The sequence below is a fragment of the Vombatus ursinus genome, unplaced genomic scaffold (genome assembly GCF_900497805.2).
Source record: "Vombatus ursinus unplaced genomic scaffold, bare-nosed wombat genome assembly UNPS02011014.1, whole genome shotgun sequence".
NCBI classification, from domain to species: Eukaryota; Metazoa; Chordata; class Mammalia; order Diprotodontia; family Vombatidae; genus Vombatus; species Vombatus ursinus.
This window is the reverse complement of record NW_020950792.1, coordinates 6,390,252-6,405,814: the sequence shown is the minus strand read 5'-3', so window position 1 is coordinate 6,405,814 and position 15,563 is coordinate 6,390,252. Positions and strand designations below refer to the sequence as shown.

The 15,563-nt window shown below is 34.7% G+C and overlaps 1 protein-coding gene across 1 annotated transcript in view; it reads left to right on the top strand.

Moving 5' to 3' along the window:
• Nucleotides 1-12,417, top strand: part of LOC114038382 (glypican-5-like) — a 61,515-nt gene extending 49,098 nt beyond the window's left edge. Inside the window, exon 2 of the mRNA XM_027855667.1 lies at nucleotides 12,207-12,417. Within this exon, the coding sequence (XP_027711468.1) occupies nucleotides 12,207-12,403 (197 nt within the window). The 3' untranslated portion in view covers nucleotides 12,404-12,417. The remainder of the gene's footprint in view (nucleotides 1-12,206) is intronic.
• Nucleotides 12,418-15,563: the final 3,146 nt, after the last annotated feature.

The following is a 15,563-nucleotide window of genomic DNA, read 5'->3' as shown; positions in this document are numbered from 1 at the left end:
AATGTGGTGAAGAAAATTCTTTTTAGATTTTAAAGAAATATTGGAGGGTGTAGGTTACACTGAGGACTTATTGAACAAAGACTTTCAAATGTACTGTGATTGTATGTCATAGTGTGGGTATTAAAGAGAAAAAAGATCATCATCTATTGGCAATACTTATACCTCGGTCGAAGCCTCTTTTTAAATTCACCATTGACTGCTATTTTTCAAATATACTAAAGAGTTCAAATGTTGTCATTGGTCCTAACTATTCCAATTTACACTTTCAGTGAAGATGTAAATATCCTATTCAGTTTCTCTCCATGTTTATTTTTCCAAGTTAACCTCTAAAATGTATACCGCTTGAAGCAGGGATTGATATTTTGGTTTTGTTTTTAATTTGTAGTACAAATGCCTAGCAATTGCATGTAGTAGGCACTTAATACATATTTATTGAATTAAATAGAATTGAAAGAAATGTAAAAAGATGATTGTGTTTTAAGGGATAGTCTTGACTGTAAAGTTTGCAGCCAGTATATGGATTTTGTGGGTATAGTGATCATTTGTTGTTGTTCAACATTTTTGGTTTTGGTTTTCTTGGCAAAGATAACTGGAATAGTTTTCCATTTCCTTCTCCAGCTCATTTTATAGATGAGGAAACTGATGCAAGCAAGGTTAAGTGACTTTTCCAGGGTCACGTAGCTGGTAAGTGTGTGGGGTCAGATTTTAACTCAAGCAGATGAGTCTTTCTGATGCCAGGCCCGGCACTCTTGCTACTGTGCCATTTAATTGCCCATGGTGATAATGGCAGTTAGCAAGAATAAATGAATGTATATGCTCCTAACATTTATTTCGTGAAACTTTTTACAAGCATAAAACTGTTACACTTTTATTTTTTTCAAATGAACTTCTGCCTTTTTTCCCCCTCTTTCTCACCTTTCCTACTCCCATCCAAGAAAACAAGAAAAACAAATTCTATGTTACAATTATGTGTAGTTAAGCAAAACAAATTTCTTCATCGGCCATATAAAAAAAAATTGTGTTTCACTCTGCACTATCAGTCACCTCTCTCCCAGGAGATAAGTAGCCTCTTTCATTATGATTGTGATGAACAGAGTTCTTACGTCTTTCAAAGTTGACTGCCTTTCTTCTATTGCCGTTATTGTATAAATTGTTCTTTTGTTTTTGCTCACTGTACTGTGCTACTGGTGACCAATTCATGCTAGTTTTGCTGGTTTCTTTGAAATAATTTCTTTTATCATGTCTTATAGCACAATAGTACTTCATCACAATTCATTTACTATAAATTGTTTAGCCATGCACCTGTTGTTGGGTATCCCCTCAGTTTTCAGTTTTTTGCTGCTGCAAACATTCTATTCTATTAACATCATTAACATCAACATATTAACATCTTCTATTAACATTTTTGTACATGTGGGTCCTTTTCCTCTTCAGTTGATCTCTTTTGGGGACACACCTGGTAGTGATATTGCTAGGTCAAAGGGTGCACACAGTTTAATAGATTTTTTTGGATATATTTCTAAATTGTTTCCCAAACCGGTTGGATCAGTTTACAGCTCCCTCAACAGTGCATTAATGTTCCTATTTTTGTACAACTCCTGCAAAGTTTGCAATTTTGTTTATTTATTGTTTGTCAACTTTGCCAATATGAGAGTTATTTTAATTTGGAATTCTCTAGTTATTAGCATTTGGAGCACTTTTCCCCATATGGCTGTTTATAACTTATATTTCTTCTTCTGAAAACTGCTCGTTCATATCCTTTGATCATTTATCAATTGGGGAGTGGATCTTATTCTTACAAATTGGAGTCAGCCCCTATATATTTTAGAAATGTATTTTACTTGGAAGAAACTTGCTGCAAAGATCCTACCCCCTTCTTGCCTACTTTTCTTCTAATTTTAGCTGCATTGTTTTGTTTATGCAAAAAAATTTTTTTTTATAATTAAAAATTTTCCATTTTACCTTCTGTGACCCTTTCCATCTATTGTTTGGTCACGAACTTTCTCCTGAGCCATACATCTGGGAGGAAATTTCTTCCTTGCTCCTCTAACTTGTTTATGATGTTACTATTTATGTCTAAGTCATGTAGCCACTTGGAGCTTATCTTGATATACAGTAAGAGATGTTGATCTAAACCTAGTTTCTGGTAGATTGTTTTTCAGTCTTCCCAACAGTTGTTGAATAGTGAGCTCTTGCTCCAGTAACTGGGGTCTTTGGGTTTAACTAGGCTATTGTGCTCATTTGTTTCTGTTTATTGAATATCTAATATGCTCCAGTGATCAACCTCTTTATTTCTTAACCAGTATTAAATTGTTTTGATTTCTAGTGCTTTGTAGTACAGCTTGAGATCTGGTCTTTTTAGGCCTTTTCCCTTCCTACCCTTTAAAAATTATTCCTCTGTTTTCAGGTATGTGTGTATTTTTTTTTTTAAATAGGAATGGGTGGAGAGGATTCTGGGAAGATAGTGGAGTAGGTCAGAAAATTCCATGCTTTCCAAATTTCCCCCACAAACGAGATAAAATAGCACCTCAGGGCTAACACAGAGGGGGAAAAATAAATAAGAGTAGGGACAGAACAGTGGTCCTCCTGGAACAATCTGAGAAGATCTGAAGAAAAATCCTGTGACAGGGTTTGGTCCCCATGAAGAATAAAGACCTCCAGGCTAGTTCTGTTTAGCCACAAGCCCTAGAGTTAGCTGGGTTAGGAAGCTTCCTCAGCCCCAGTCATAGGAGCTTTTACCCCAGGACAGTGAGGAAAGTTGGGCATCTGAGCTGGGGAAGATTGAGGGAACCTCTGCTGACAAGGAACGCCAGACCCAGCTGTGCTGTGGAGACATGGCTCTGAGTGAGAAAGAACTACCACACACCTAATGAGTGCAGAAGCCTTGGGCCAGGGACACTGCTGACTGTGGGTATTTCCTGGAGGCTGGAAGTCTTGGCTTTGGTTCCAGGCCAGAGAGGAGAACTGAAGGAAGATCTGACGCCAGAGGCACCATCCCCCATACCCTAGAGTTACAGGTGATTACAAAAAAATAAGCTGCTACCAATAAAAAAAAATGAGCAGCCAAAAGAGAAAGAATTCAACCACAGAAAGTTACTATGTGAATAGAGAAGACCAGGGTTCCCTCTCCTATCTCAAAGAGTAGTATCAGATAGTCATTTGCCCCAAAAGAATTCATAGAACTTTAAAAAAGACCTTAAAAATCACATGAGAGAGATTGGGGAAAGACTAAAAAAAATGAGAACAATTCAAGAAAACAAGAAGATTACGAAAAGAAAGTCAACTAATTAGAAAAGGAGATCCAGGATCTTAAGGAAGAAAATGACTCCTTGAAAATCAGAATTGGACAAGGGGAAGTCATAAGAGACTGAGAAATAATAAAGCAAAATATAAAGAATGAAAAAATAGAAGACTTCTGCACTTTTGTTTTCAAGATTAGGTTATTTAAATCCTCTATTTCTTAATCTGTTAATCTGGGAATTTTATATTTTTGTAAATATTCATCCATTTCGTTTGGATTGTCATTTTTTATTTGACATAATTGAGTCAAATACTTCCTATTAGTTTTAAAAAACATTCTTTTATTGGTTGTGAATTCATCATTTTCATTTTTGATGTTAGTAATTTGGTTTTCTCCTTTCAATCAAGTTAGCTAATAGTTTATCCCCTTCCCCCCCAAAAAACCCCCCTAGCTTCTAGTTTTATTTATTAGTTCAGTTTGTGTGTGTGTGTTTTCAATTTTCTTAATTTTTTTGATTTTCAGGATTTCTATTTTTGGATTTAATTGGAGGATTTTAAACTTGGTTTTCTAACTTTTTTTTAAAAAAAGTAATATGCTCAATTTGTCAATCTACTTTTCTTTTATTAATGAGAGTGTTTAGAATTATAAATTTCCTCATATGAATGCTTTGACTGCATCCCAAAACTTTGGAATGTTGTCTCATTGTTGTTAATTATTTTTAATGAAATTATTGTTTCTATGATTTGTCCTATTTGGTTTAGGATGAATTTATTTAGTCTCCAATTAATTTTTTATCATTTCATTAATGGTCCTTAATTTAAAATACTTTTGTTGCATTTTAGCTTATAAATGATTTGTTCAATATTTCTGCTTTTCTCCATTTATTTGTGAGGTTTTTAATGCCTCAATATGTGATCCATTTTTTAAAAATCAAGGAGCCATACATATCTGAGAAATATTTATAATCCCTTTTATTCCTATTTGATAATGGGAACCAGTATCAAATCAACTATGATCAAATCAAATACGATCAACCGGAGATTGATCATGCTTAACTTTTCTAAAATTTTATTCAGGTCATTCACTTCTTTTTTGTTTATTTTTAAGTTAAGTTAAATTTTATCTAGGTCTGAGGGGGAGCTTTTTAAAACTTTTAAATAATTTGATGTCAAAACAACCCTGCGCCAATGCAGAATATTATACCTATTTTACAAAGAAGTATGCCATAGAGATCAAATGATTTCTTAAGGCTACTTATTATCTGTGTGGATAACAATTTCTACGGCCCTTTGTTGCTATGAATGCTTTGAACCACACAAATTGATATAGTTAGTAAGTGATAGAGCTGGAATTTGAATGCACATCTATCCCTCCAAATCTTGAGATATTGGAATTATTTAATGCTGCTAAAAAGTATTCATTTCAAATGGAATTGCTAAAGTGGTATGATTTCTTTATTGTTTGTTATTTGAGGTTTGTTTATTCAAATACTCCTTAATTTACAATATCTGTGTTTAATTTTTTTAACTTAACACTTGCATTGAATATATTTTCAGCAGAGAAGCTAAATTTCTTGGATCAGAGTGTCTTAGTGGGTGCCCTTAAACATTTGGATAAGTTATCTAAAGATAATTCTGTCTAATTTTCAAAACTGATTTTGTTCAGTAATTTCCCCCCATGAGTACATGTATTTGTGCGTGTGTAGAAGGCCTTGTAAATATGAGATATGCACTACTAAAGTTGATGGTTAACTGATAGTTAAAATCAAGAATTTTATTTTATTAAAAGGATGAAATTGAAAACTTTTGCAATTAGGATTGCTGTTCTCTTCTGTGCCCATATTCACTTTATCCCACTTGGGATAACAGACTTATTTTCTCTACTATGAAACTTATAATTCTTACTTTTACTATTATGTTTTGTTGTTTAAATTCTTTTTTCTAGGTTTTTATTAGGACTTCTTTTCTTCTCTGTAAGTTCTTATTATAGTCTTAATATTAACTGTATTTTAATTAGAATGTTATTGAAAACTAGGCAGATAATTTAACTCACTGTGGCCAAATATTAGTTCCAATGACCTTCCCCCCCTCCCGCATTCCCTCATTTGACTAACACACAGTTTACAGTTAGATGATGCAGTGGATAGTGAGCTGGACCTGGAGTTAAGAAGACCTGAATGTGTGACCCTAGGTATCCTCTGTTTGCCATATATGTAAAATCGGGGAAATAATATCACCTACCTGCCAGGTCATTGTGAGGATAAAATGAGATATTAGTAAAGCATTTTTTCAAACTTTAAATCATTATGTAAATACTAGCTATTGCTGCTGCTGCTGCTTAAAGTCTGGGGCAGAATCCTTCTTAAGGTTTATTCCAATATTTAAATGATGCTGGTGACTTATGAGAGTTTCTAACCATAGGAGATAAATTCTGAGAGAATGGGAAAATTGCCAGCAAAAAAAGAACCATCCTATCATTTGAGAGTTGTACTATGGAAAATTTTATAGTTTAAATTCTCTATTAGGAAATACATTGTACTGCAGTACTCAAGGCATCTATGATCTCTTCAATGAGAATATTTCCTTCAATGGTGCCTATTGAGTTCTGTCCACACTTTATCATCCTTTGCAGGTTGTGTCCTTACTTTCCCATTAATATTTTCTGAAGAAACTCCTTACCATTTTATAGATCTTCCTCTAGTTTTATTTTTTTTTAACATTCTGGGGGTACCAGTGTGACATTTTGGTTCTAGATCTTATGCTTAGCTCTTGTTATATGATTGCTCCACTTACTATTTTGAATATCTGTTATTTGGATAGTATCTTTTATTATTTCACTTCTTGCAGCTGATTGTTGGTAATACATTGTAGCCTATTTATGATCCCTTTGGGTCAACATCAATGTTGATTTTTTCCCAGATTTTGGTGTTTCCTAATTTGTAGCCACATAGCCTCACTAGAAGAATATTGGCATTAAAAATGAGTTTTGTGTAAGGATGCAGCTTAGGGTTTTTGAAAGTACTGGGCAAATTCCTAAATGTAATTTAATTTATTATTTTCTTCATTTAATTTTGGATACATCTGTATCGGTCCAAGATAAGTTCATCAGTGGCCTAACTCAAAATCCAAGTATATATCATAGACTAGACAATAGGCATTCTTTATCCATTTGACTTTTTCCTTTGGATTATTGGCTGAATTATTTTGACAGATTGTGGGGATCTCATTGAAGAGGCTCTGTAGAATGATGAGACTTTGTGCAATTAACATGTCATATTGGAAGTATACTATTCTACACAAACAGAATTGTCCTTGCTGCCCATCCCACACATTTATTCTAAAGCTTTAATACAACTCTGTGGTAGAAAAATACCGACTTTTTTAGAAGGTTTTTAACTTTTTTTTTCTAGAGCTTGCTGAGAGAAAAACTGAATGCCCTAATCTCTGTAAATAATCTTAATTCAAAACCATCACCTGACATATCACTTGATTCTATAAATTTTCTGAATCAAAGATGTGTTGGTTTTTAAATTCATTTTGTAGGGTAAAAACAGAGGATCATAAATGATCAAATTGTAGGGTAAAAACAGAGGATCATAAATGATCAAATTGTACTCCCTCTTCTTTCATAACAAAATTTCCTTAAATCATTACAGGAGTGTTCAATGTTCACATATTTCAAAACATAGAGCTGGTTTATAGTACTTACTTGACCTCCTTTTCTGTTGGGTAGTCTTTATACTGTTGTGTTAAGTGTTTATCAAATCCTCTCTAGGGAGTGGGCCCTAAAGACTTATATCTAGGTACTTGATATCAATTATTTCACCTAAATAATATTTTTAGTGGTCTTGTATGTTTCATTTTTAGAAATGGTCAGAAATAATCTGGAAATCTGTCCTATCCTTTAATGCCATAGTTTCACAATCCAAAATTGCTTTGCCATCCAAAATATGGGAAGAAAGATATTACAAAAATTTAAAATGATAAACATTTCAATTCATTTTTAGAAGTGTTTCTGGGTAGGTTAGGCTGTGCGTTTTGCTCTAACATCTCTGGAGTAGAGGTTAAAGTCAAGAACAGTGGGAAAACCTATGCAGTGAAAATGTTGATATAGCTAATTTGTGATAATGGCACATAAAGTATATGACCAGGCATGTTTTTGATGATATGGAAAAGACTCAGGATGATAAAAGAGATGGCTAGCTATTCTATTACCCTTGGCACATGTCAAGGCCATCTTGTCACTGTGGGAGCTATATAGATCATTAACTCCTAAAAAATCACTGTCTTAAAAACATCAGGTGGCTCCATGAGTACACTAATGTTCTATCTCTGGTAATGATGGTGCCTCAAAGACCAATGAAGATACTCTACATACCCAAGAGAGGGCTTTTGGCTTCATGCCAACCATGGAATTGGAGAGCCTATATGCTGTAGACTGAGTATTCATCCTTTTTGATGAGTAAATGTTCAGTATTTGGGTATTTGGAATTCATGTTGCTTTCCCACACTGAAGGATATGAGATGAATCTTCCTTTCCATGCTTTTGCCACTTCCATCCTCTCTATCTATTTAGTGAGATCCATTGCTTTTGTAGAAGGCACTACCATCACTCCTACCACCACCAGCCTCTACAGGGAAGTTTGAACTAATAACTAATTTTTCTCTTGACAAATTTTACTTCACTCATCAAGCAACTAGTTATTTTCCAAAATAGCCTGCACTTCCCCTTTTCATCACTCAATGGTTAATTCATATATTAGTGAGGATTCAAATGAGTAAAAGTCATGAAACTTGAAAGGAAAAATCCTTTGTAAAATGTATGTGTTATCCAGAAAATGAGGGAATTCTTCTACCACAGTTGCTCATTAACATACATTGTTATGAACTTATCTAGCCCTGTTAATTTGGAAAGAAAAAAAAGGACTGGTTCTGGAGGCACAGGTGAAGGTGAAGGAAGGAGGTAAAAGGTTTTAGCACTATCCATGGAAGTCAGATACAGGTTGGGTATTGATTTGAGAATCTTTGCACTACTGAGAAACTGGGTATTCTTGGATTTGATAAATATGCTTCTTGACTTGTATTTAATCTTAATGCAAGTGTGGGGAACTTGTAGCCTCAAGGCCACATGTAGCCCTCTAGGTCCTCAAGCGTGGCCCTTTAACTGAATCCAAACTTCACAGAGCAAATCCCCTTAATAAAGAGATTGTTCTATAAAACTTGGACTTAGTCAAAAGGCTGCACCCAAGGACCTAGAAGGCCATATGTGGCCTTTAGCCTCAGATTCCTCACTCCTGCATGTAATGCATATTTCTCTTTTTCTGTTAGTGTAGGCCTGAAAAGAAAAGCTATGGCTCTTGCTTCCATGGGATGCTCAAAATACAATGACATTTCCTCTGCCATTAGTTTTCTATTAACCTCATGACAACTCTGGGTCTTGGGAAAAAAATAGGAACAGTCCCACAAAATGGTCACATATGCTTCTCTTCATTCCAACCTTTCCCTCCCATTTCAGAACTGACCCTAACTAGATCAAAGCTTTTGGGATTGGCCTATACTTCCTGCTAACAGTACCAAGATGATAATTTCTAATGCTTTCAGTTATAGTTTAAGTTAGACAAATAGCAAATGACAGTATTAGAGTGTTTTACAAAGGTCAAGAGCTATGAAATATTTATAAATGTCACAGCAGGTAGCATTTTAGCTATTATTTTTCACTTACATTACCTGATGTTACAAGAGCATAGACTCATTTGAACGGTACAATTAATTGAATGAAAACAAAATTTTATTCTGAGATCTACCCTTGAATGGAAGGATCAGAGACATGGGTTTCAGAGGAAAGTCATAAAGATAATGATTACAAGTTGAATAACATGGCCAGTGAATAGAGATTTAAAGATATTTGTTTAAATTGTAGGCAAAGTAGCTGAAAATTAACAAGCAATTCTTTCAATAAACACTTGTCAACCACTTACTGTGTATAGAACACTATGCTAGGGATTAAGGGAGGTACAGTATTTATATAAAATACAGGCCTTGCTGTCAATGAGCTTATAGTTAGGTAGAGAGGTATGTGACATGAAAACACACATAATATATGTACATTATAAAATATTATATGCATAACATCTACACATAATAAATTTTATTTTACATTATGAAAATTTCCATTATATATCATTAAATACAATATATTTTACATTATAAATACATTATACAAATTACATATACAATGTATATACACACATTATATAAATACTCACCTCTTTTAGTCCCTAGCACAGTATCCTATAAAAATTTTTGTTGAAAGAATTGTTTGTTAATTCTCAGCTAATTTTACCACAGATTAAATACCTACACACATATTTATATTTAAACACATATTCACACACACACATACATATATATATATATATATATACACACATGGGTGTGTATGTGTGTGTATGTGTTTGTGCACTATTTAAAGCTTAAATGGTGGTGGAGAAGGTCATTATTGACTAACTACATCAGAAAAGACTTCCTGGAGTTGGTATCTGAGTTGTTTTTGAAAGGCTGAATAGGGATGTGGTTAGGAATAGAATCAGTTGGGTGGAGGAAGGTAATCTAAGTGGCAAAGGTACAGAGGTAGGGAAATGGGGAACACAGAATATGTAGAGGAAATAATATGAATTGAGACTGGAAAGGTAGGGAGGTACCTGATTGTGGAGGTTCTTGAGGGTCAGACTAAGGATTGTAACTTTTTTTTGATCAGGGTATCATAGGGAGTCCATAAAAGTATTATTATACATATATAATATATATGTAAATATATATAATATATAAAATATACAGATATACAGATATTAGGTATATATACATATATTATTAGATATATGCATCTATTATTGTTATATATAAAACATATAGTTATATGTAAAACATACATATAATATAATAATAATAATGATGATAATAATAATGATGATAATAATGATAATACTCTCATTGACTCCCTATGATACCAATCAAGGAAAAGTTACAATCCTTAGTCTGACCCTCAAGAACTTCCACAATCAGGTACCTCCCTACCTTTCCAGTAGTGTGTGTGTGTGTTTGTGTGTGTGTGTGTGTGTGTGTGTGTGTACGTACGTGTGTGTGTATGTGCAGAGAGAGAGAAGGCAAGCAGTGTGGTATAGTGGAAAGAAGTGATGGAATGGAGGTGGAGAGCAGAAACTGTATTATAAGGACTGAAAATAGAGCATAGTAAGGAAGTGGAGGGTTAGAATGCACATACTTTTTTCAAGAAGTTTGACATTGAGGGGGATATAGAGATAATACTTTTGTTGGATAGTATGATAGGATCAAAGAAAGGCTCTTTTTAAGGAATGGGGATATCTGAGCATGGGATAAATTGGGAAGAAGCCAGTAGAGAGAGAAATAAAAGATTCATGAAGATTTGGATGCTTGCTGGAGGAGACAGCAAGGGATGAGTTCAAAGGCACTTAATACCATGAGTTGAGATGTTTCTCTCCCTAAAAAAGCAAGGAAGAAGGAAAGAGTGTGTTGTGATATCAAGAAGCTGTGAAATAAGGGATTTTAAGGAGCTCCATATATTTTTCAATCCTGTTTTGAAGAAGAAAAAATGGGCTTAAACTTTTGGAAGAGGGATTTTGAATATTACCTTATGTTTAAAATTGTCTTATAGTTTTTAAAGTGCTTTACATAAATCCCCTCTTTATTGTCATAAATTCCAATTAATTTGGTTGTGCACATAGTATTATTTTACAGATAGGGAAACTGAGTTTCCTAAAGATCAAGTGATTTGCCCAAGGTCACATAGCTACTATGTGGTAGGGCTGGGATTCAAACCCAGATACTCTGAATCCAAATCTAGTTTTCTTTTCACTATTGCATATGACTAATTTGTTATAATAAGAATTATTTTAATGAATAAAAAAAGATGATTGAGAGAATCTTTGAAATTTATATATACTATAATATTTCATGTTCCCTAATGGAAGCAGTTCACAGAAGTAGATTTTATTGCCACATGAGGATTTGTCACTTTCCTTTCTCAGCAGTACTAGAAATGAATGAATGAAAGAAAGAAAGAAAGAAAAATATTAAGTGTTTACTATGTACTGGGGTTATGTGGCCAGAGAACAAAGTTTGGTCTGGAGAGGCATGAGCAGTTGATTGGGATGCTCTTTTAGTAGTAATGCTTGCATTAATTTGATTACTGGTCCCAAAGCAAGAGCAAAAGGAGAAAGGGCAGAGCAGATGGCTTGTGTTGCATCAACCTTGGTTTTCTGGAGAGAGGTTTGAAAGTCAGTAAGCACATGATACCTGGTCTGCCTCTGGCTAAAGATAATGGGTTAGGTGAGTTTTCACTCACCTACTGATGGAGACCACTTAATGTCAGGGCAGAGTGCCAAAGGTGAATGGTTAAACATCCTCATGATAATAGCTAGCATTTAAAAAAGCCCTTTAAGGTTTGCAAAGTGCTTTACATGTTAGTCTTAACCGAACCTTTCAACAACCCTGGGAGGTAGGTGCTATTATTATCATTCCCAATTTGCAGAGAAAACTAAGAGAGAGGGAGGAAAAGAGAGGAGGGAAGGAGAGAGTGAGAGAGATTAAGAAAGTGGCACAGGGTCACACAAGTGTTCAACAGTATTTGAACTCAGGTCTTCTGACTCCAAAACCATCACTCAGTCTGCTGGATCACTTAGCTGCCATGATCTCTGGAGAGTGGGGGTATATGTGTGTGTAGAGGTGGAGATGAAGGGATAGGCTTTGATATACTTGACAAGAAGTTGCAATTTCAGGGCAGGTGGCAAAATGCCACCTGGGTTGGCCCTGGTTGCCTAGTGGATGGTTTACTACAATGTTATAAAGTCATTGCTTTTTTTTTTTTCTCACAGTATTTGCTAATGATATCCTCTAATAATTCTGATGATAAAATGTTTGCCATGTTCCAGGTCCTGATCTTCAGGTTTGTACATCCAAAAATCCTACTTGCTGTACTAAAAAGATGGAAGAGAGATATCAAATTGCAGCCCGGCAGGATATACAGCAGGTCCTTCAGACTTCGAGTTCTACATTAAAATTTCTAATATCTCGCAATGCAGCTGCTTTTCAAGGCAAGTATCTCCTGAAAATTTGGAGCTTAATCTAAATTTATCATAACTTTTGGACATAGAGCCTGGGAAATACCTCTTGAAGTATATACTAATAACCCCGTAGACTTGAATAATAAATTGGCAATTATGTTCATGATTTTTGTCCATCTTTGGTTTGGAATTTGTGTACTTTCTGAGTTTGATATGGCTTGAATTAGGCTGGGCTTAAGTGACCTGATCTTATCTGTAGTCTCTCCAACAATAATCCAGTGATGTAAGCAATCCTGGGAAATATTTCAACTCTTAGGCTCTCCCATGTTATATGACTTTTTTCCCCCTCTGACCTACAGAAACCTTCTTAAAAGTATCTAACTACCCAGTGTATTCAGAAACAAACTCTTCTTCCTAGAAATCTTCTTGAATTCTGCGACCAGTCCACAACCATGCTTGGTCTCACAGTGCAACATTATAATAGATATAGGTTATAAATCTTCAGGGCTAGGGAACATTGCAGATTCACATTTGTGTTTTCCACAGCGTCTAACACTCGATCTTGTACACAGTAGGTGTTCAATAAGCATATTGCATGAATGAATGATTTGAGGTTTGACCTATTCCAGGCTTACATCCCTGGGGTGCTGTGCTTATGCAGCCATTGCTAACAGAACAGTAATTTTTCTTTTAGTATTTATTAGAAGGAAAGCTGTCGAACCATGCCTTTACCTCAGGAGTGCTATGATTGGTTCATCATCAGAACCAATATTTTTGGCTTAGTGATTACATGTTTAAAAATGCAACTAGACAAAATATTTGCCTAATGGTTTTGCTTTATTCTGATGTTATTTTCAAATAAAAGAGTATTAGAATGTCTGCATAATAATGTGCTAGGATACGTGAATGTTTGATGATTGCCGCAGATGGGAGATAGATTGAATGCTTTGAGATTAAGCTTAAAGGCAGAACTCCTACCATTGCTGTTTTCTTTATTTGACTTCCTTGGTTCTAATGATATTAAAATACAAAAATTAAGGTGTTATAAAATTGTATGACAGAGTAAAAGAGATAATGTTTCTTATTTCAGTAATCTCTTCTATAAAATTTCACATTACTGCAATAAAAATAATTGACTAATTTATTTTTGTTTTTATAAAACATTAGTTATTCTATGGACCCCAGGCATGTAAATATCTAGATTGTATAGCACTTCATATAAAATTATTACATTGGTTTAATGCATTATGAGCACCAACAATATTTTTTGAATGAGCATATTAATGTTAATGTTTAAATAATTTGTGGTTTGTTTATATCTATGACTAATTCACAAAGCTGATTAAAGTTTTAACTTTAAAATAGACATATTTCATAAGAAATGAGTAGTGTAATTTTAGAATCATGTTGAAGTTGAAAGAAAATGAAGTTAGTGATAAATTGCTAAGTATAATATGGAAATCTTTTGAAATGTCAAATTTTTAGATGACTATTTTTTTTATGTGGAGTTAAGTATCACATAGCTAGTCACACAGCTAGTGAGTGTTATGTGTCTGAGGCCAGGTTTGAACTCAGGTCCTCCTGACTCCAGGGCTGGTGCACTATTCACTGCACCTCCTAGCTGCCTGGAAATGTCAAATTTTTAAAATGTTATAAATTTAGTGGGTTTTTTTGAAAGTCTGAGTAGTATTATATCTATCATTGACTTTTATTTTAAACTGTTGGGTAAAATACATTTCTAAATATGTCATTAATCAAGGATTGTGATTTGTACTAGAGGTATTAGATATTCTGTGATAAAGATGCATTTTAAAGTGTTTCAGAGAAATGCTGTTACTAATCATTTTACTTATAGGACAGCGTCATCTTGACAACATAACATTATAAATGAAGAAGTTCATGTGGGATCGCTTGTGTGAACTGGACAGAACTGGCTAGAGACAGGGGAGTCAGGAATCAAACAGAAGTTTAACCTCAAAGTACGGAAAATGGCTTGTAAGCAAGGACACGTATGCTGGAGCCCCGCCCCTAGTGGGAGAGTAAGAGCTTTAGTGCAGGCAAATCTCAATACGTATACCTATGGCCATGCAGTGAGCTATAGTCCTTGCTAACGAGGGGTAATAGCAACAATGAGACAAGTTTGATTCATAGAAGGACTTCATGACCAGAATGTGGGTACTTTTCCGAGCTTGTTCAGTGCTTGTCTAATCTCAGATGCCACCTAAGCTTGGCAAAGCAATAGGATAATTATGTGATTTTTGTGAGAGGGTGAGATCATCCAGAGAGTGAGCACAAAGAATTGTTGTTATGCCAAGCTCAGGGCAAGCTTGCTTGCTGGACCTTAGCTGTGGAAAACAGGGTGTCTCTTAATATCTTGACACTTTAAATTGAGCTGTTAGAGCCCTGGGGAACACTCACCTTAAGGTCTTTGTAAGAGGAGAACAAACCTGTGAAGGAGCTGTGAATATAGTGTGAGAGTATGATGTTTTAACATATAAGAATATGATGCCAAGGAATGACAACAGTTTCCAAAAGAGAGAGTGGTCAACAGCTTTAAAGACTGTAGAAAGATCAAGAAGGAAAATGACTTAGAACACACACACACACATACTACTGGATTGGGTTGGGTTAGGGAAGTGGTGACCTTTGAGAAAACAGTCTTATTAAAATTATGGGGACCCAAGCTAGATTGTAAAAGATTACTTAGGGCGAGGAACTGGGAGAATCCACTTTTTTTTTCAAGAAGTTTGATAGTCAGAAGCTTGACATGGTCATTGTATGGAGTAGAAGCATCAAAAGGTTTGACCTCGCAGCATTGTGAAGTATGGATTTGAGAGACCAGGGAAAAAGTAATGAAAATACTATTTTTATGATGCTTTAAGATTTGCAAAGCATGTAACATACTATCTCCTACACTCTTCACTATAATCTTGTCAGGCAAGTGCTATTATTATCCCCACTTTACTGGTGAAAAAACTGTGTCTAAAAGAAGTTAAATGACTTGTTCAGGGTCACACCTCGTGTGTGTGTGTGTGTGTGTGTATACATACATACATACACACACACACATATATGTATCAGGCATGATTTGAATCTAGATCTTTCTTGCCAATATTACTAATACTTACCATTATCTTCCAGGTGTGCATTTCCTGGCATCATGGTCTAGTACTAATAAGTATATGTACAATCCATATTTCTATCTTTGACATCTGTCTCTATGAA